Below are 21,240 nucleotides of genomic sequence, written 5' to 3' on the forward strand. Positions count from 1 at the left end.
CTTTGTTGAGATGTGATTCACTTGCCACAAAATTCACTTGTTTAAAGCATACATTTATGTATTAGTGTTATAATAACCCGTATTAGCTTATCTCTAGTTATTTATTTGTAAATTGCAAATTAAGTCCTTAGCTTCCATCAAGTTAGGGTTTTTACAACATTTCATACTTTGAATATTTTAGAAAACTTTGGTAGTCTTAAGGAACTATCATTAATAATGTTTCAAAATGGATAAATTCAATTGTAACATCTTCTGATGATCTGATTTAACTGGCAGAGGAGAGCAGGTGCACTGGGTGTGCTGGGGTCAGCTCTGCGGTAAACCAGGGTGCTTGGGCAGGGCTTCCTGAGGTTCTTTCTAAAGATACTGCCATCTCCCCAACTTAGTTCTTTTCTTTCATTTATTTTTCTTTTACCTTCTTCCTCATTCATCTTTTCTCCTATTTCTCTCCCCCTTTTATTTTCTGAGGTTTTTCTGGCATTAAGGTTCTTAATATTTTTTTTCTTAATCATGTTGTTCTTTGAGTCTCTAATGAAAGCCATGGACTCTCTTTTCAGAAAATGTCCTCATGCATATGCCTTCATATTTTGCATGAAATTTCAGTGAACTCTCAGATCATCTGCTGAGATCCTTTACTTTAAGTGTTTTTCATAAGCCATTTAAGACCTAAGCAAAGAGCTTTGGAGTTCATAGGGAGAAGTATAACATGAGTGCATTAAAAGCACTGTGTCATCAGCACATAGATGATCTGGAAAGACTGATAAATTTGTGTCAGAAATGGAGGTTGGAGGGGCGCCTGGGTGGCGCAGTCGGTTAAGCGTCCGACTTCAGCCAGGTCACGATCTCGCGGTCCGTGAGTTCGAGCCCCGCGTCGGGCTCTGGCCTGATGGCTCAGAGCCTGGAGCCTGTTTCGGATTCTGTGTCTCCCTCTCTCTCTGCCCCTCGCCCGTTCATGCTCTGTCTCTCTCTGTCCCAAAAATAAAATAAACGTTGAAAAAAAAAAAATTAAAAAAAAAAAAAAAGAAATGGAGGTTGGAGTGCCTTCCAAGCAGAGGGAACAATGTAAGCAAAAATGAAGACGTCAGAAAGTGTGGGGTCATTTTAGGGAATATAAAAACTGTGCCATATTATCAAAGAGAAGAGAACATGATGGGGATAGCCGGATGGTTTTGTGCTCGATTCCAGGAGGAATTGTGTGATGAACTTCAGAGTTTGAGCCCAGCTGGGGAGAGTGTGACCATCACCACTATTTCTACCCTGGTCTAAGCCATCGGTCTGTTAATACCTGCACTTCTGCAGCAGCCTTCTAACCAGTCTCCCTGTTCCTGTTCTTGTGTGTTTCTGCAGTCCTTCTCCACCTTGCAACCAGAGTGATCTTTTTAAATCAGAGCTTGTCACTCTTCTGCTTATAAACCACCATCCCGTTACTCACTATAACATCCAGATGTTTGTTTTTTGGGTTTTGTTTTTGTTTTTGTTTTTTTTTTTACCATTGCCTGTAAGGTGTTACGTGATCTGGCCCCAGCTTTTCTCTCTGACTTCATCTCATACTCCTCTCCATTTTACTCATTTTGTTCCAGCCACACTAAGCTTGCTGGTTTTGGAGTATGTTGACTCATTCTGGCACCAAGACTTTGTATTTGCTGTGCCCTCTTCCTGGAATGTTTTTCTCCCAGATTTTGGCATGCCTCTGCACCCTCACTTCATCTAGATCTCTGCTCAGACATCACTGCCTTAGAAAGGCCTTCTCTTCCTGCTTTACTTGGCTTTAGAGTACTTCCCTCTTCCTGGCTTTGAATCATTTGTTGGTTCATTCATTCATTCATTCATTCATTCATGTGTGCATGTATTTTTAGATTTTCTTTCTCTCCTATTCACTGTAAACTTCATGAGAGATGGAGCTTATTCTCATTTATTACTATAACCCTAGAACATAAAATAGTACCTGATTGCTCAAGGAGAGAGATGGAAGGAGGGAAGGAAGAGGGGAGCATCAGAGGCCAGAGATGCATGTAATATGATATAAACTGTAATTTAGGAAAATTAGTCTGGAGCTGGGCAGAGACCAAACTGAGGACCGTGGCAGACATCTAGATCGCTGGGGCTTAGATCAAATTAAAATCCCTGCTGTAGTCCCTTCTCCCTTCTTTTTCTTGTTTCTCCCATTATTCCCAGTAATATCAGGGGGTACAGTCTTCTTTATGGCTTCCTCTTTTTTGGGTAGGGCCGGTTTCCTAGTGCTTTTCCTGTTAGCCTATAATTGCATGATTGTTGGCACCTTGGACTAAAGAATTAGGCTGCTTACTTTTGCTTGCTTATTTAAAAGTTACAGAAAAGGCAAAAAATAAAATTTAGAAAGTCTCTATACCTTTGGGCTTATTGAAGATGTAGTGGTTTTATCGTCTTTTTTGGAGCTCAGATCAGGAAGTAGAGGTGGCCAAAATGCTACTAACATTGAAATGGGAAAAACTGAGTTTTCCCTTTCTGTGTGGGGGAAAAACCCAGTTCTTTCCGACTATATGCTTCTTTCCTGAGGCTTCTTTACTACTCACACAGAACACTTCATTCTGACCCTGGTGGTTACCAAATGTCTGCAGGTTTTTCCCCAGTGTGATACCAGCTGGGTGTCCTACAATTTAACTCAATTCTGACACTGTCTACTTGGAGAGAGCATCAGATCCCACAGATAAGGGCTCAGCCCCATGAGACTGTCCCTTCCCCCAAAACACACACACATCAGATACCAGTTCAAGCCCAGTTTATCAGCCGTGCTTCTGAGCAACTGACTGTATAGATTGGAGGTTCCAAAGACCCCCTCCTTGAGTTCAGTTAATTTGTTAGTGTGGCTCTCAGAACTCAGGGAATTATTTATGTTTACCAGCTTATTAAAGGATATGATAAAGGATACAGATGAACATCCAGATGGGAGAGGTGTGTAGGGCCAGGTGTGTGGGAAGGGGCATGGAGCTTCTGTGCATTCTTCAGACACACCCCTCTCCCAGTGCCTCTGTGTGTAATTCAACCCGAAAACTCTCCAAACCCCATACCATTGAGATTTTATGGAGGCTTCCTCATGTAGGCGTGATCAGTCATTAACTCCATTTTTGGCTCTTCTCCCTTCTCAAGAGAATGGGGGGCAGGGCTGAAAATTCTGAAGTTCTAGTCATGGCTTGGTCTTTCCAGTGATCAGCCCTCATTCAGGAGCCATCCAGGAGCCTACCCAGAGTTGCTTCATTAGAACAGAAGATACTACTCTGTGACCCCTGAAATTACAAAGGTTTCAGGAGCACTGCATCAAGAACCAGGGTCTGCAAGCATGTACTAGAACAAAAGATGCTCCTAGGGCTCTTGTCACTTAGGAAATTACAGGGCTTTCAGGAGAACTGGGCTAGGAACCGGGGGTAGAAACCAGTGTATATTTTGTTATCTCACAGTCATGCAGCCAGGTGACATTTTAATCCGGTGGGCCTGTGGCTAGTTGTTTATATTCTGGGTGGTCCTCAACTGTGGGCAAACACATTAAGATAGACAGCCTCATGAGTAAGCAGCAAGGTTCAGTCTTATGCACCAGCAGTGGTTCAACTGATGATGAACTCCTAGAACAGGAAGTAACACGTTTAAGATGTGATACAGGAATTGAAAATGCCAGTATTAGGTCACATTTTAGGGCAGTCACAATGTTTGATCAGTAAGAATATAACAGATGAAAACTAATACATCATTTTCATAATAACATTCATATTGTGTTAATAGCAGCGTTTTGCAAGGTAGAACATTTTATAAGAATAGTCAAATTGTCTTAAAAGACCCTAAGTTTTCCTGCAAATATAATAATTTAACACTTCAATTGGGCATACTTTAAATTTTAAGTATTTCTAGGTCTAAGGCTGCCACTTGTGATCATTTTATATACATATATTTGATCAATTATATGTGCTGTCTGATAAAAAGTTTCTTACTTTAACTAAAATGTTCTCGCTTTGAAGGGAGCTAACATTCTGTTAACGGATAATGGTCATGTAAAATTGGGTAAGTAAATTAAAATTTTGTCATTTGAGCAAATTTATTCCAGAACATAGTAAGTTTTATTTGCCTCTGTAAGATTAGTTTTTCCCTCAGCATCTGTGTATTTTTAGGTGGAAATCTCTTTGTGGGGCATATGTAACCTGTTTCTGTTCCCTTTTCTCCTACATGGGGATAGAGTCCTCCCTTCACATATGACAGATTTGTTGTAAAGATATGGCAAAATAGTGATTCTTCAGGAATTCTTTCACCTGTAACCTGAGGAATGTGACTTTTAGTAAGAAATTTTTACAAAATTGCCTTGTAACCAAAAAACAGGGTAAACAAACAAAAGCCAAAAAATCAATAACACCAAAAATCCTACATCCTTTATGTTAGCATTTAAAACTAAATATAGTCGGGGTGCCTAGGTGGCTCAGTTGGTTAAGAGTCAGACTCTTGATTCAGCTCGGGTCATGATCCCAACAGTCGTGGGACCCAGCCCCACATCGAGCTGTGTACTGACAGCACGGAGCCTGCTTGGGTTTCTCTGTATCCCTCTCCCTCTGCCCCTTCCCCACTTGTTCTCTCTCTCAAAAAAAAAAAAAAAAAAAGAAACCAATATTACTAATATAAGGATGTAATTTAGATGCTGGATGTTGCTTTATTTCAAACTGTACCTTTTATAACTTTTGGTTATGACTAAAATAGAGTTCCAAACCTAAATAATAACTTAATTTGAAAGTTTGAGACTGGGAACATGTATAGTATAGTAGTTTTTATAAACAGAATCATGGACGTTAGGTATTAAATGAAGAGTTTAATAAATAGGAAAGTTATTTTGGATTATATATTACTATAAGACAAATCAGAATTCAAATAACATTTATTTTATAAAAGCATGAATAAAACTATTTTGAATTATAGCCTACAGTAGGACTGATCAGATATAAAAGTATCTATCTGATAATTAACTTACATAATAAAATTTTGCTGAGCTACCTCTAAAGATGAAAAGAGCATTTATCTAACTATTGATGTCTTAGTGAACAGTTTCTATCAGCAGTTTAATATTTTGTGTTAATATTATGTGCCTTACTGACAGAAATCCTATATATAAAACGTTGGTTGATAAGGATTTAGAAATGACTGTTAAAAAACTAGAAAATATTTAGACCTCAACATACTTAAAGAATAGCAACAAGTCCTGCATAAAAACAAATTTCCTAGTGATTGGTGTTGGGATTAGAAGGTATTGCTAAGGTAAGATTTTGGGGAACATTCTGTTTGGGTGTCTTTTCAGGCTAGGCAGATTTGCCGGTAGATTCTTGGTTTGTTTGATGTCAGTCATCATGAGTATGGCAGGAAGTGAATGGAATATATGACTATGTAAGGTCCCTTCCAGTGATATTCCTTGAATTTCAGGTCCTGAGAATTTGAAATTATAATATTATTAAGTCTGGCGGGTTAAATTTTCTCAGCTCTCTCTTTCTCATCAAAATCATTGACTTTTGTTTTCATCTGATTCATGCAGGGATATATGAGAATCTATTTGGCTGTAATACACCCTGACTACTTAGTGATATTTTAGTGCTAACCCATAAAAGTTAAAAAAGTTTAATGTGATGTTTAAGAATATCTCGTTTCTGTGAAATTAGTTTAATGAAAATAATTGTTAAATGTTTCTTCTCATGTTACTGTAAATCATTTTACCTTCCCTCAGTTTTCTTCCCTAAATGTTTCTTCTTTTTTTAATAGCTGATTTTGGAGTATCTGCACAGATTACAGCTACAATTGCCAAACGGAAATCTTTCATTGGTACACCATATTGGTAATTGTATTTTAATTGATAATTTAACATTTTGTTTTTCTGTCATTATTGAATACAGCGTTTATTGAAAACATACACTGGTCAAAAATTTTAAGACTAAAACAGATTAAGAAGATCATCAAGAGCTTACGCAGTGTAGGCGGGTACACTTGTGGATACACAGCCAAAGAATATTTTACCATGTTCATTAAGTGGAAGAAGCTCTAAAAAGATTGATAATGGCTTTTGGGAACCTTGCTATAAAAGAACTCTCGCTTGCTCTGTAGGGTCCAGCATGATTTTTATACATATTTAGTAAATGTTTGTTGATGATTACTGATCTCCAGCTGCAGCTTCAGAGATTAAAAACTCTAATGTTATTACCCACAAGAGAGTGAAACTGTCTTCAGAACGTGGGAAATTGTGAATTAGGCAAAGTAAATTTTTGGGACACACTCTGTCTTCATCTCTCTCTCTCTCTCTCTCTCTATATATATATATATATATCATGTCTTTCCCACATGAACCCTAGGGATGTAGAACAGAATGGAATGTCTTGTCCAGAGTGACTAAGGTTGGCAGTTCCTCAGTTAATCAGAAACATCTGTTGAATGGCAAATCTCCAAATTAACACAGATGTACATTAAACCTTTTAATTTCAGGCTTATGAGTGTCTTTTTCTTTTTTACTTTCTTTTCTTTCTCTTTGTTTCTTTTCTTTTTCTTCCTTCTTTCCTTTTTCCTTTTTCCTTTTTCCTTTTTCCTTTTTCCTTTCCTGCCATAAGACCAAGGCCTTTTCTTTGAGTGGTTCTCTAATTAGAGTTATATCTTAATAATGTAAACTATACCCATAATACATCAACTACATTTTCCAGGTTGTGTTTCTCTAAAGCGCAATCTTTAGTTCTAAAGAACTCGGACATACAAAGCATGTGACTTTTTTTTTTTAAGTCAGGTCTATGAGATATAGATTTAGCCTTACTAGGTGTGCAAGTCTCCCAGTGTTGAGAGACTTGTATGCTTTGGTGGTGAGAAATAGCACTATACTCAATATAAAAGATAGGTTTCCAACACCCAAGGAAGTGTTCTTTTGCCCCCTTTAGTAAATTCTGTCCCTTCATCCCTAGCCTCTGGCAGCACTCAATCTGATTTCTGCCTTTTCCCTGAATGTCCTACAAATGGAATTATGCATTCTGTAGCCTTCGTAGTCTTTTAGAGTTGTCATATTCTCAACATAATTTTCTAGGTTTTTTGGTTTTGTCTTTAGAAACTTGTCTTTAACAAGCTTTTTTGTAAGCATTCACTTTAATTTTCATAACTTACCTTTTTAACCTGCTAACAAATCAATTTTTTATAACAATTAAATTGCATATTTATAATATATAATAATGTATATAATATAATGAATAAAGAGGTTCAAAGATGAACTCAGTTGACTGTATAAGCATACAGCCTAGCTGGCAGGAGTAGAAGCACTAGCTGGGGTCTTTCACTTCTGTATTTATAGAGGAGTGGAGAACGTCTCCTCGCACGGCAAGTGGGACATATCAGCTTTATGCATTTTCCTTCTCTGCTAGTGTACTTGTACCAGTAAACTGGAAGATTCCAACCATCAGTAAAGTAATAACTGACATACTTTAAAATTCACTTTTCTTACGACAGTTCGAATATTTTTAAGAAGTACTTTAAGATTAGAAAGATTTTAAGAGGAAGCATTTTGAAAGTCAGAAGGGGTGTGTGTGTGTGTGTGTGTGTGTGTGTGTGTGTGTGTGTGTGTGTACGTATTTTTAACTTCACCAATTTACTTGACTTCCCTAAAATCATAATAGGAGGACAAGTGGGTATTTGTAAAGTTACTTATTAAAATCATTCTTTTGATATGTGAGAGTTGGTTATTTTCAAAACCGTTGTTTAGAATTTAAAAACTTTTATATTTGAAAATATAATTTAAATCAGTCAAATAAAAATTTATAGAGCTACAATTGGAACAAGACTATATAGGAAAGTTAAAACTAAATTTGGGTAATTTTCCTCTAAATTAATACAGTTTTAAAAAGCAGACACTCCTTTTTATAACTTCCACCTTTAAAATAAAGCTGAGGGGCGCCTGGGTGGCGCAGTCGGTTAAGCGTCCGACTTCAGCCAGGTCACGATCTCGCAGTCCGTGAGTTCGAGCCCCGCGTCAGGCTCTGGGCGGATGGCTCGGAGCCTGGAGCCTGTTTCGGATTCTGTGTCTCCCTCTCTCTCTGCCCCTCCCCCGTTCATGCTCTGTCTCTCTCTGTCCCAAAAATAAATAAAAACGTTGAAAAAAAAATTTTTTTTTTAAATAAAATAAAGCTGAAAAACTGCCAGTTAAATTTATAGTAAGTATGAGCTAAATACTAAATGAAGATTATTGATGCCCCAGTAAGTAGTTTTGGTCATATGAAAACAGAGGCCAGATTGCAGTTCACTGGTACAAATAGGTAAGAGCTAAAAATTATAGATCATTTATTGCAAGATGTTATTTCTCTGTAAAATTCTACATTGTACAGAGAAAAGAGATTAAGGTGTGGACAAATTTGGGTTATGTTGCTGTACTATAAATGTCAAGTTTTATAAACCTTTATAAGTATAGCAAAGTAACCAAGGAATCACCAGTAGGGTCTTGGGATGGAGGGTCTTTTAAGGGATCAAGATCTCGACAGAGATCTTTAAAATACTACATACTTATTTTTCAGATATCAAGGCCTAAGTAGGCTTCAGCTTAGAAAGGGATAGTTCCAAGTGCCTCTGGTGGGAATATGGAAGAAAATACAGTAAACACAAGTTTTGCAGTTTTTTTTTTTCCCTGCAATATTTCCTTCAGGATGGCTCCAGAAGTCGCAGCTGTTGAGAGGAAAGGGGGTTACAACCAGCTCTGTGACCTCTGGGCTGTGGGAATCACTGCCATAGAACTTGCGGAGCTTCAGCCGCCTATGTTCGACTTGCACCCAATGAGGTCAGTGTATCATAATTGAAGAGTTCTGTGCTTAAATTAAGGGTGATCCTCTCACCCCCAGTACTTACTACATCATAAATACTAGTCTGAGTCTTGCTCCATCTTAGTAATTGTAATAGAATTATTTAATAGTAATAGAATTATTTATATTATATATTAAAATATAAAAGCTTAAAATGCTGTGTAACAATTTGTTGTTGATTTTTCAGAGCGTTATTTCTAATGACAAAAAGTAATTTTCAGCCTCCTAAACTAAAAGATAAAATGAAATGGTAAGTATTTTTGTGTTATTTACTTCATAATCATGACTAAAAAAAGAATTAAAATTTAAAAGTCTTAATTTTCAAAATTTCTTAGGTCAAATAGTTTTCATCATTTCGTAAAAATGGCACTCACCAAAAATCCAAAGAAAAGACCTACTGCTGAGAAGTTACTACAGGTATTATTGAAATATCTTTTTTTCAAAAGGTAAAATGTCATCCAATCATATTTCTAATGAGTGTTCTGTTCTATATTATTTTTATAGCACCCTTTTGTCACACAACCTTTGACACGGTCTTTGGCAATCGAACTGTTAGATAAAGTGAATAATCCAGATCATTCCACCTACCATGATTTTGATGATGATGATCCTGAGGTAGGAACTGTTTTTACCAAGTATACATATAACATATATGTACGTATGTGTGTGCATCTCAGAAGCAATATTTTAAAGTTCTGGGTCTGGTTTAAATAATAAACTCGTGAGGGAATAATGAACTCTTTGAATTGGTCTCTCCTAGGGAAGTCATGTGTTGGATTTTTCTTACTGTCTTCGTGTGTGTGACTGTTTTCTGAAAATGGCAAAGGCACAATCATCTAATCCACTTGGTGAAATTACTGTAGTTATTTCAAAGTAGTCATTTTGGATGAAGTTGCCAAATAAATCATACACTTTAAAAGAGAGAGTGCAGACAGGAAGTACCTAAGTCAGATGTTAGAATACATTCAAAATTTCTGTTCAGTTTTCCTTTTAAAAACAATCCTGCTACAGTACCTCATGAATTGTTAGTGGTTAGTAGAAAGTATAGGATTGATTTTATTGGTGACTAAAAACCTTAATTATCCACTATGGGAATGTTTTAAAATGAGCCAGTGTTGGGGTGCCTGGGTGGCTCAGTCAGTTAAGCATCCGACTTCAGCTCCGGTCATGATCTCGTGATCCGTGAGTTCGAGCCCCACGTCAGGCTCTGTGCTGACAGCTCAGAGCCTGGATCCGGTTTCAGATTCTGTGTCTCCCTCTCTCTGATCCTCCCCCTGTTCATGCTGTCTTTCTCTGTCTCAAAAATAAAATAAACGTTAAAAAAAATGTTTTTAAATGAGCCAGTGTAGTTGTTAGAGAATAAAATAACTAATATGATAGAAGGATTGATATCAAAGGAAGCTTCTTTTCTGTTGGCATACTTAACATTCCTAGCCCAGCTAATAATTGTGACACCTAAGAGAAACTTGGTAAATGTGACATGGCCGAATTTTGTTATTGGATATATAACTTGAGATGGATACCCTTGACCCTGATGACTGGCTTTATGGAAGATACTTAAAATGGTGTAAATTTCTTGATACTGAGGGAACGATAACTCTCAGTGGTTGGAAAGATGGTTGTGTATTGTGTTAAGTCAGAACCTTTCTGTCAATTCACCATTGTTCTAGCTTGCCATCATTATACAGCTGTAATTAAAAAAGCTATCTGTCCTTTTGTTCAAAGTCTGGAAAGGAGTTTGGAAACATAAAACTTAAGGAACGTAAAGTGTTACTATTGATCTTATAATTATAGTAGGGAAAACTTGTTTTATTGTTATGCTTAAGTCTTCAATTTGCAACGTAATGTGGGACTATAAAAATGACCCTGGTAGCCAAGACACCCTGCAAAGTGATCTTAATAATCAGTGGGAAAGTGACAGTTGTTCTGTGACTTTGAAAATTTTTTGTAAGAACATTAAAAATTCTCTTACTGTCAGTTTTAAATGTATAAGGAAGTGAAAAAGTAATTAAGACTAATATTTACTTACTGCACTGTTATTGAAAATATTAGAACCAGTGAGAATTAACGGGTTTTGTTTTTTTTACAAAAAAACTTGCATAGATTGATTCTCAAGTAGTCTACTTACTAAGTAGATTGCACAGTGCTTGCCTTCTTGCCATAACTCTGTGACACGGAGCAAGTATATTTTTTGTGCCTTGGTGAACTGTCCTACTCCCTTTCTAAGTTCAGGTCAGTTTCCAACATTCTTTTCCTTTGTACTTCCAATGCATGAAAGATTCTCCATATTCGTATTCCCGTGATGTGAAATTTTTTGTGGACGCCACTTCTTTGGGAGCATCTTCCTCTTTTTTATCAAAACCGCTTTCTTCCTTTATACCAGTAAGTTCACCTTCACCGAGTTCTCTGGCTGTACGTGTATAGGCTCGTGAGCAGCAGCCGGGTCCACGCTCTTACCGTCATCTGTTTCTTCCTAGAACTCCACTTACATGTTACGTTCAGATTTTATTTCCAGCATGATCCAGACTTCACACTTTTTATTTCTTTACAGCACTTTCATCTTTGTTGGCTAATTCCCTCTTTCAGCTACCAGTTTTTGTTAAAATGTCACATGAGTGTATCCTCACTGGGAGACCAGAGGGAACACAACTACCCACTCTGCCGTCTGTGCACGAGCTGACAGGTGCTCAGTGAGCAGTCACAGACATGGGAAAAAGCGATGTGATTTGTCACTGAATGTGACGTGCGTCTGTTTGTCACGTGGTGATTTGTGGCCTGAATAGAGAGCTTGCAGTGAAGTCTGTACGTTACACAGTTACAATTCATGTACTGAATGTTAATAAGATATTAATATACCAAATATTATACGATTGTAGAGTATCTATACAATTAATATACTGCTGACTGATATTTGAACCATGTTATGGGGGACTGGTGTCATTTAACTAATTCATGGTGACTGAAAGGCAAGGACTGCCTGTGTCTTCTCAGTGCACTGAATGCCACCTCGTTGTCTCTTCGCACGTCCTGTACACTCGTCACACTGAATTACAAAGTCCTTTTGAAAATGTACTTAAACAGGAGAAATAATAAGCCAAATACAGAAGCAGTCTGTGGAATGAAGATGCTTCTGAAGTTTTCTCATGTAGTGGAGAAAGAAATTCATCTTTCTTATGAAGTCTGTGTTGTTCGTATTATAATTGTAGGTTGTGGGGGGAGAACTTTTCTTCTCATGTTTAAGATAAAACTTTTCCCAGAGAAATTCATAATCTTACTACTTGCAAATGCTTCGTTGTTGAAATTGCTAAGGGCTGCGTTCCCACTCATAATTTGAGTGATATGTATCTAACTTGCATTTCAGGATTTGCTGTGATACTGTGCATGTTGTATGAAGGCTGAATACTCTTGAAAACATTGAGCACATCTGCTAATTGTACAGTCTCTAAAATGTATTATCTATCCTACACTGTTGGAAGGAAGTTTGACTTTTTTATTTTGGATTCTCATGTAGTTTTTTAGAAAGGTGCTGCACATTATACTTAATATAGTTTTCTTCGACATGTTAACCCATTTACTCTGTTCAGCATTCTGAGATTTAATAATTTTATAGTTTTACCGTTTAAGCTGGGAAAGTAAAACTGTTCTCCTAGGCAGTCACAGGTTTTATTCATGTTCACTGGTAATAGCAGTCTGTGTGACTAGCCTGACGGGATACCTGTTTTTGCTTGCTTGTTTGTTTTTGCTACTATATATTGTTATCAGAAGTACGGGGTTTGTTCTTTTCCAGCTCTGCGTCTAATTAGCTGAGTGCCCGAATTTTGAGTCTCAGTGTTCTCATCTATAAAATGAAGAATAGTACTTGGTTTACAAGTGTAGTTTGAGGACAGGATGAGCTGAGGTGTACGAAAGCACTTTGTAAAACTGCAAACCACTGTGTACACGTAAGGTTTAAATACTTCAGTTTTGAAATGGCTTTTGCTGCTGTTTGACTATCAGTATTTCAGTGTTTGGGGTCTTTTAGATTCATAAGGTTTTATTTCCTGAGACGCACCAATATGAGAATAGTTGACTTGGGTCCTGTTCTTGATCTGCCTTTTGAATCTGCTAATTTGAACTTAAATGTTAATGAATTACACTTTTCACGAAGATATATCTACGAGTGTGTCTCCTTCAAAGGTAATAACTTCAAGGGAAGCGTTTCACACACAGAAAAAAAAAAAAAAAAACCTGTTTGGTACTTGAAATAGATGCTGGAATCACCTCTTAAGATGCTGGAATACACTTGAGACCTTCAAGTGTATGGGCAGAAGCTGCAGAAGCTTCTCAGATAAGGCCCCTCGTACTCCATATGGCTGGAGGGATGTCTGTGATTGAATGTTTCTCTCTGGAAGTGGCAATACACAGAGCTTTTAATACAGTAAAAGGAAAGAAAATAGAGTGCTGTTCCTATAAGAAGAAACATGAAGGGGGAAAAAATTATGCTTACTAAAGTAAAAGGACCATAAATCTTTAATGCCTTTAGCATCGTTTCATTTTATTCACCCCATTCTTTTTGATAGAAGAACTTGAGGCAGATTTTTTTTTTAAATCACAGTATCCTCTTCTGCAACAGGGAAAGCTGCAGCTTTTGAACAGCTGTTGAATTATTGAAATACTCAGGTTTGGATATTTATTTCTATTTATTTCAGAGAACGTTTATTGGGAACCTGCTGTGGATAAAATATATCCATTATCTTAGAAGCTCCCACTTGCTGGTTGCCTCCTTTGTAAAAAATAACCACAGAATCATTATATTTTGTCCCGTGTTTGCATAAAATGGGGTATTTCTTTCACATTTGGGTAATTTTGTGGACCAGACTGTGACTTGATTATCAAATGCCACATTATCATTGATTTTGGTCTTTTCCTAGCCTCTTGTTGCTGTACCACATAGAATTCACTCAACGAGTAGAAATGTAAGAGAAGAAAAAACCCGCTCGGAGATAAACTGTAAGTGTATACTTTACACAGTTCATAATTTAACAATGAGAAATAAGATTTCAGGTTGTAATTTAGTTAACAATTACTTTTGTTTCATTTTTTTCCAAATAGTCTTTCTTAGTAAATCTTTTTAAAGGTAGAGTTTAATTAAGGCAGTAAAAATTTTTCACTTACTTTATTCCTGGGGAATTTTCTGTGGCAAGAGAGGGGATGTATTTATGTTGTTATTGTTTAGGAGGAGGAATAAAATCCCTCAACCAGGCAGGACAGAAGTAATTGAGGCACTGCTTCTTAAACCGATAGGTGTGTACAACTCACCTCGAGAGCTTGTTGAAGTGGTTTCTGATTCAGTGGATCTGCTGTGGGAGTGAGGTTTTTTACTTCTCACAAGCTCCGAGGTTATGGAGATGCTTATGGTTCGAGGACCACACTTTGAGTAGCAAGGAGAGGTAGAGATCTGCAAACTGGCTTAGCGTCTGAGTGTCCTGAGCACCTTTAAAACTAGGTTCCACGCCACGCTTTTCCACAGATTCTGATTCACTAGGTCTTGGGTCAGCCCAGGAATCTGTCTTTTAAAAACAGCCCTCTGGGGGCGCCTGGGTGGCTCAGTCGGTTAAGCGGCCGACTTCGGCTCATGTCATGATCTCGCGGTCTGTGAGTTCAAGCCCCGCGTCAGGCTCTGTGCTGACAGCTCAGAGCCTGGAGCCTGTTTCAGATTCTGTGTCTCCCTCTTGCTGACCCTCCCCTGTTCATGCTCTGTCTCTCTCTGTCTCAAAAATAAATAAAAACGTTAAAAAAAATTAAAAAAATAAAATAAAAAGAGCCCTCTGGGTAATTCTTATGTACACGAGCGAGTTATGGGCCCACCGAGACCTTTCATTCACAGGGAATCTGGTGCTGTCAGCTCATCAGTGATGAACTCTGCCAGCAGGAATCTGCAATAATAGTGCCTGAACTTCATTTTTCTTTTTGGAAGCATTAATTCTCTATGACTTAGAATACTCATTTAGTGCAATCGGGCACTGTGATAACAGTTTTCTGTGAATTAAAGATTTATCCTGAAGGACCTAAAATCCAAAATGGCTTTAGTGAAATTATGTGGTAACTTAAAGATAACTACTGAAAAGAAACTGTTCCCAATTTTTGGCTAGATTAGTAATGCTAATTATAATAATACATTTCATACTTCAAGATGAATCCACCTCTTTGTCTGAAAAGCTAATAAGTAAGTAGTGGCAGACACCATTTAGTAGGAAAAAAACAAAAGAAATGCAGAGATGAAGAGATTTGCCTGTGGGATGGAGGGAGACTCCAGGTAAACAGCAAGCCCTGGATCCCTCAGCCTCCAGCCCAGTGGTCTTTCACAAACACTGCTCCGTTTCAGAAACCGCCTCATCACACTTGTGTGGCTTTTACACTGCAAGTCCTTTGTAAACTTCCTTTGAAACTTTGGCTGGACCATACACTGTATATTAAGTTCTTAGAAAAACTTTGTGCTGGCGCTACTTGGAAGTACTCTTAAAAAGGAGGAAACTCTTGAAAGAAAGTACCGTGCATTGTACAGAAAGCCCAGGACTGGGATTTGGTACTCTGTTTGCCAGCAATTGCCTGTGTGACCTTTAAGCTCCATCTGAAGCCAGATGGTTTAAACTTGCTGATTTCCCTCCAAAAGTATTTTTCTGAAAATAACAACCTTAGTATATGAGCAAAATTTCCTATTTTTTTTTAATTAAAAAAAATACTTAACAAGATGTCTTTGTCCTTTCTTTGATAATACAGATGGTGAGATCAGAGATGTCTTTGTAGTTCATTTAGAAAACTTTATATATTCAGTACTGTTGAAAATCTCATTTAAGGTACTTTTATCTTGTTATCCAGTTCTTTTAAAAAATTACATTATCAGACTCTTTATTGCAAAGTGCAGTTCTTACTGAATCATTCTTTACAAATTTATATTTGTGACTCTCAGCTTGTAACTGTGTATGCATGTGTATGCTGTTTAAAACTAGATGCCTATACCCCAGTTTTTCTGAGATTCTCACGTGCCCTCCTTTTGGTGGGAGCAGGTCCCTTCTCCCCCATTTGCCAGTAAAAGAGGTGTCATATCCCTCGTTGAGGTAGCAACAGAATTAAAACCACCACTTTGTTAATTTGTGAGTTTGATACTTGAGGCTTTTAAATCTTTCACGGTGTTCTAATATCTGCTTTCTTAGAATGTTTTATGACTTTATGTGAGATATGATAGAATATAGAATAGTTAATGCTGTTGTCTATAAAGACAAGCTTTGGAAAAATTATTTTAAAAATTGTATACAGTTGTTCCTCCTGATAATGTTTTATGTTTACATTTACATGGTGTCTCTCCATGCAGCGAAGGTTTTCTCTTTATTAAACCAGATGGTGTTTAAGCAACATATATACGAAAACTGACTCCTGTGCAGAAAGGGTGTTATTCTTTCCCTTTTAGGAATCCTCTCTGCCTTCATATCATTAAATACAATAAGCAAAGACTTGCTTTAGGAAATAATTCCAGGGCTCTTCCTGTCTGCCTTAATAGGGTTAGTTTTGATCCATAATTGCTAGTGTAGGGTCAGCAAGTGGGAATGTTGGAGTGGAGCTGTCTCAAGCTAAAAGGGAGTTTTCATCTGGATATTAAAATAGAAATATACAGTGTCTGGCTTGACATATGTTCAAGGAGATGGTAGAGGAAACAGATCAAGACCAATCGACAGCTAGTTACAGATAAGTAGAATTTTCTCACATTATGAAGAACATCATAAATAGCACTGCAGCCTAGGATGGTTGACCAATAATTATTTGAACAGTAGCTGGAAGTTTCTGTGGCAGAAGCTTGACATCACTTGAGGGAGTTTGAAGAGAACAGGCATGAAGAATAAATCTCCAGAGGGACTGTGCTGCGCCGTTCCCCCCCCCCCCCCCCTTCTAGCAATGCATTCCCACAGACTACAGAGTAGTACTTTGCCCACAGAGGACAGGGGTATAGGAGCCCTGCTACAGTTAAGATTTTGTCCTTGTTAGGAAAGTTAGTCTAAGACAACATCTCTGCTCCCCAGCACTCAGTGATTATACAGATTATATATATACAGATTATTCTGGCGGGGGGAAGCAGGTATGTTCACATGTGACAGTAACACAAGACAGATAGATGCACAAACTGCCCTCATGTAAGTTTATTACACAGATTTAACTTTGCTGTTTGATGACAAATACAGGTGAGAGCTGTTCAATAGGCCTGTATCAAGGTAAGGTAGGCAGATACTAAAATATTTTAATACCTTACCTAAAAGTTATTTTATGATCTTTGATGTGTGATCATGTGTGGACAGGGGTGAGGAACCCGTTACTGAAGAACCTACTCATCTCTAGGGGCCAGAATTTGATATCTGGTCCATAACAGCTGTAAACTATGTACATACTTATACAACTGGAGGTCTTATAGGGCTGTGTTTCCCAGCCTTTTTCACTTATCCCTTCTATTGATAAATAATCAAATCTCATGGTTTCTTTTAACTGGTATTAACATTCACAATAAATCATACATACTAAGCTAAAATAAAAGCAATTATAAAAATGATTATACTTTAAAATTTCACTCATTTCCTGACCTTGATTGAGAAGGACTGTTTTGGCTGAAGCTCTTACTAGTTGAACTGTGATATATTTGTGATTGTGTTTCTTCTTTTTAATGTTTTGTTTGTGCCTCTGCTTTTATTTCAGTGGTTTTGAATGCTTTACCCTGGTGATAAAAGCAGATAATGATAGTGAGATATGGAAATTAGAGGTAAAGATAATGAAACATTCAGTATATTATAATAGCAAGGAAGAAGGTGAAAGTAGTACAGTTTATATATGCTCTAGGTAGTTTATACCTGAGCTACAGTGATGTATTATTTATTGTTGTATAATAAATTCCCCAAAATTGAGTAGCTTAAAATAATGAACATTTATTCTCATACATATTCTGAGGCTCAGGAATCCAGGACAACTTTGCTGGGTGGTTCTGGCTCACATCTGTTATGAAGTTATACCAGCTGGGGCTAAAGTCATTTGAAGGCTGGGCTGGGCTGGAGGATTAGCTTCTGTGGTTGTGTAACTATTAACTGAGGCTTCAGTTACTTGCCACTTAGACTCTCCTTAGGGCTGTTCACAACATGACTTCAGAGCAAGTAGTCCAAAAGAGAGCCCAAGATAGAAGCCTTACCTTGGAAGTGATATACCATCACTCTGCCATATTCATTTGATCACAAAGACCAACGCTGGTGATGTGGGAAGGGACTACACAAATCGATGAACACTAGGAGGCAGGAATCATTAGAGGCCAACTTGAAGGCTGGCTTCCAAAAGTAGTCTGCCTCAATTGCTGTCTGCCCACCTAAATCCTGAGTTAGATGCTCTCTAGTGAATGCTGGGTCACAGTGAAGTAGGTTAGATCCTGACTGTAACATACACATAATTCTGCTAATCATTTTTTTATTTTATTTTATTTTTTACTATGGAAGAGGCCTAGGACTAACAGATTTAGCTTTAAATAGCCTACCTAGACTTTCTTGGACTTTTTCCAGCCAACAGATTCTTAATTTAAAACATTGGGTTTTGATCCCTATATGGTACATGTAAAATTAAATGTATTGCCATAGAGTAACTTTTAAAATTATTACGTCTTTAAGAATACAGAAAGAGATCATGGCTTTACTTCTTTTCTTCTTTAGTTGGCCAAGTAAAATTTGATCCACCCTTAAGGAAGGAGACAGAACCACATCATGAACTTGTAAGTAGAGTAGTCTTGGAATGTTAACACTAAAAATAAATATTTTAATTAGTCTTTGTGATATTGGTAATGACTAAAAAGTCTAGTTCTTGATATTTTCAAAAGCATTTGGGGAAATAAAAAGGTAAGTAATTCTAAAATTACAAAAAATAAATCTGTGTTGCTGAGATCGAATATTCTTAATGTTAGGAGAAATGTACTAGGTTTACTATTCTCCTATTAAATGTTTTTAATGCTGACCTGTTAATTTTTTTTTTATTTTTGTTTTTCAGTTTTCGAGGGGCTTTTTGTGTACGCATTTGTTAGGATAAATGGCACCATTTTAAATTAAAATGTTGGACCAATAAAACACATCTCACTGAATTTATGGGCAGCCTTTTAAGAGTGTAAGCCAGTTTTCTAAACATGAGGGTAGAGTCAAATCTATTGGGACTAAAACTCAGCAGAGACCAGGCATACATAATAGATCAAGTCTGTCATTCATTTAAGGCTTGCTAACTCTATGAATGTTCTTTTCATTATTGTTTTTTGTTAATGTTTTATAAACACCTTCCTAGATATGTGATAATATATTTTTAGATTCAGTCTTAGAAACAACATGTTTTGCAAATATTCGAGATGTTACTATCCTATGGAAGAATTTAAAAAATGAGACTTAAAAAACAAAATCAGTCCTAATGAAATTAGTTTCCTAGAGCTCCAGATTATATGTTTTTTTTTCTGTTCAATACTGAGAAGAAAGTAACTATTAATAAGTAGTAAGGATTGAAATGGAAACTTTCTTAAATTTAATGCTTTTGTGAACCCACTTGACTAAAGGTATACAAAGTGGAGTTATTCTAATTCAGTATACCAGCATGGAGGAAAGGAATGTTAAAAATTCTTAAAATGATTATAACATTTAAACCTAACATTTATGTAGAGGATGTAGAAGGTTAAGAACAAAAAGTAGTAATGATGTTTATAAATGCTAATAGTTACTTTGTTAAGGCAGTTTGAGTTTGTTTCCTGTTTCTCTTTTGAAGTTGGCATTGCATGTATTTAAATTATATACTAGTTTAATAAAACTGTATTACAAAACAAAGTTGTTGCAATATTGCTATTTTACAAGCTTCTTAAGATTATTTGACTTGGCATTTGCCTTAATAAAATTATTAGCAGGACTAACCTCATTTGTGACAGTTTCCCTTTGTGAATTTGTGGCTTTTAGTTTAAGTGTAAATAACTTGGGTTTCTTGGTCTCTGCTAAACAGCCCGACAGTGATGGTTTTTTGGACAGTTCAGAAGAAATATACTACACTGCAAGATCTAATCTGGTATTTCTCATCTTCTGATTTTCTTTGTCAGCATTGTTTAGTCTTAATTGTTTTTGATTTTTTTGATCAAGTATTTTGTTCAATTTTAATGAACCAGCTTAAACATCATTTTATAAGTTCCTGCCATTTAGCAAGGTTCTATATATTGATTATAGCATTTTTTTCCAAAACAAGTTAGATATATCTACTCAAGTGTATTATAATGTAATAAAAACTAAAATCTATTTTCCTTTTTTATGAAAAGTATTTAATTTTCTCACTCATGGGTTTTTTTAGAAATTACATTTCCCTATAAAAATGTCATTTTAATAATGTGACTTATTTTAGTGAACTAGAAAGCATCCATATATGTATTACATATCCGTTCATATATATAAAACTATTTTTATATATTGCATATATAACATATACGGAAATAGTTTCAAAAAATAACTTACCCCTAGTTAACAATGAAATCTGTCTCAGATGAAATTTTAACTTTTTAGCATTAGGTAATATCTCATTTTCTCAGGCCAAAATTTGGATTTTAAAGCCTCCCTGAAGTTATAAGTATTAAGGCTGTTTTACCATTAGGGTAAGAAAAGAGGGAAACTAACCCTGGTAAATATTAAATAAATAGTAACTTTCATAGTTGCTATTGAATAGTTTCTTTCTACTTCAGTAGGTAGCCAGGACCCAAAGTTGCCTCCATATTATCCTTAGATTCTATTTTTCTGCCTTTTCATTGGAATTTTCTTTCTTTTTCCTTTCTCTCTGCCTTAATAACGTACTTCTTTCAATTCTGATTAGTTTAAATGATTCTTTATATAAATTCTTAAATCTATACCCTATAACATTTGTAGAACATAAAATGTTGAGACATAATTTCTCTTTTGAGGAAGTTGCTGTCTTAATGGGCGGAAATCATTTGGACATACAAACTTTCAGCTGTGCAACAAAATATATAGTGGATTGCCAGCAGGTGTTGACTGTTGAGGAGAGGCTGACATTTATGTAATAAGTGTATGGAAATCAGAGGAGAAAAGCTTTGGGGTTAATGTGGCTTATCTGGCTTCAGGAAGGGACTAAAACTGATTTCACTGTAGTGTAGGAACCCTTATAGAGTCTTCAGGAGGAGAATGGACAGATGCCTCCAATGTTTCATGGGAATTGATGTGGGAACAGTCATCGGCACAGATGCCAGTTTTGAGAGATGGCAGATAAAGAGCTGAAATTATGAAATTGGCATACTACTCCTTGGATTATGGTATTGGCTCAGAAGAGGAGGATTGAAGTCATCAAAGAAGAAGTGATAGATGAAACCATGATTGCATTTGTTCCCTAGTTAGGTCCGAAGAAGGAT

General features: G+C 36.6%; 1 protein-coding gene across 4 annotated transcripts in view; it reads left to right on the forward strand.

Moving 5' to 3' along the window:
• The window catches only part of MAP4K3 (mitogen-activated protein kinase kinase kinase kinase 3), a 206,172-nt gene that overhangs the window by 126,896 nt on the left and 58,036 nt on the right, over window positions 1-21,240 (forward strand). For 2 of the 4 annotated variants that reach the window (XM_023251934.2, XR_002741245.2), the window contains exons 7-15: window positions 3,987-4,029; window positions 5,761-5,833; window positions 8,660-8,791; window positions 9,001-9,063; window positions 9,149-9,230; window positions 9,318-9,428; window positions 13,724-13,802; window positions 18,524-18,582; window positions 19,836-19,898. In XM_023251934.2, the coding sequence (XP_023107702.1) occupies window positions 3,987-4,029; window positions 5,761-5,833; window positions 8,660-8,791; window positions 9,001-9,063; window positions 9,149-9,230; window positions 9,318-9,428; window positions 13,724-13,802; window positions 18,524-18,582; window positions 19,836-19,898 (705 nt within the window). The remainder of the gene's footprint in view (window positions 1-3,986; window positions 4,030-5,760; window positions 5,834-8,659; window positions 8,792-9,000; window positions 9,064-9,148; window positions 9,231-9,317; window positions 9,429-13,723; window positions 13,803-18,523; window positions 18,583-19,835; window positions 19,899-21,240) is intronic. The other 2 variants (XM_023251935.2, XM_045054659.1) reach the window with 2 other exon arrangements.

This window comes from Felis catus, chromosome A3 (genome assembly GCF_018350175.1).
Source record: "Felis catus isolate Fca126 chromosome A3, F.catus_Fca126_mat1.0, whole genome shotgun sequence".
In the NCBI taxonomy this organism is placed as follows: Eukaryota; Metazoa; Chordata; class Mammalia; order Carnivora; family Felidae; genus Felis; species Felis catus.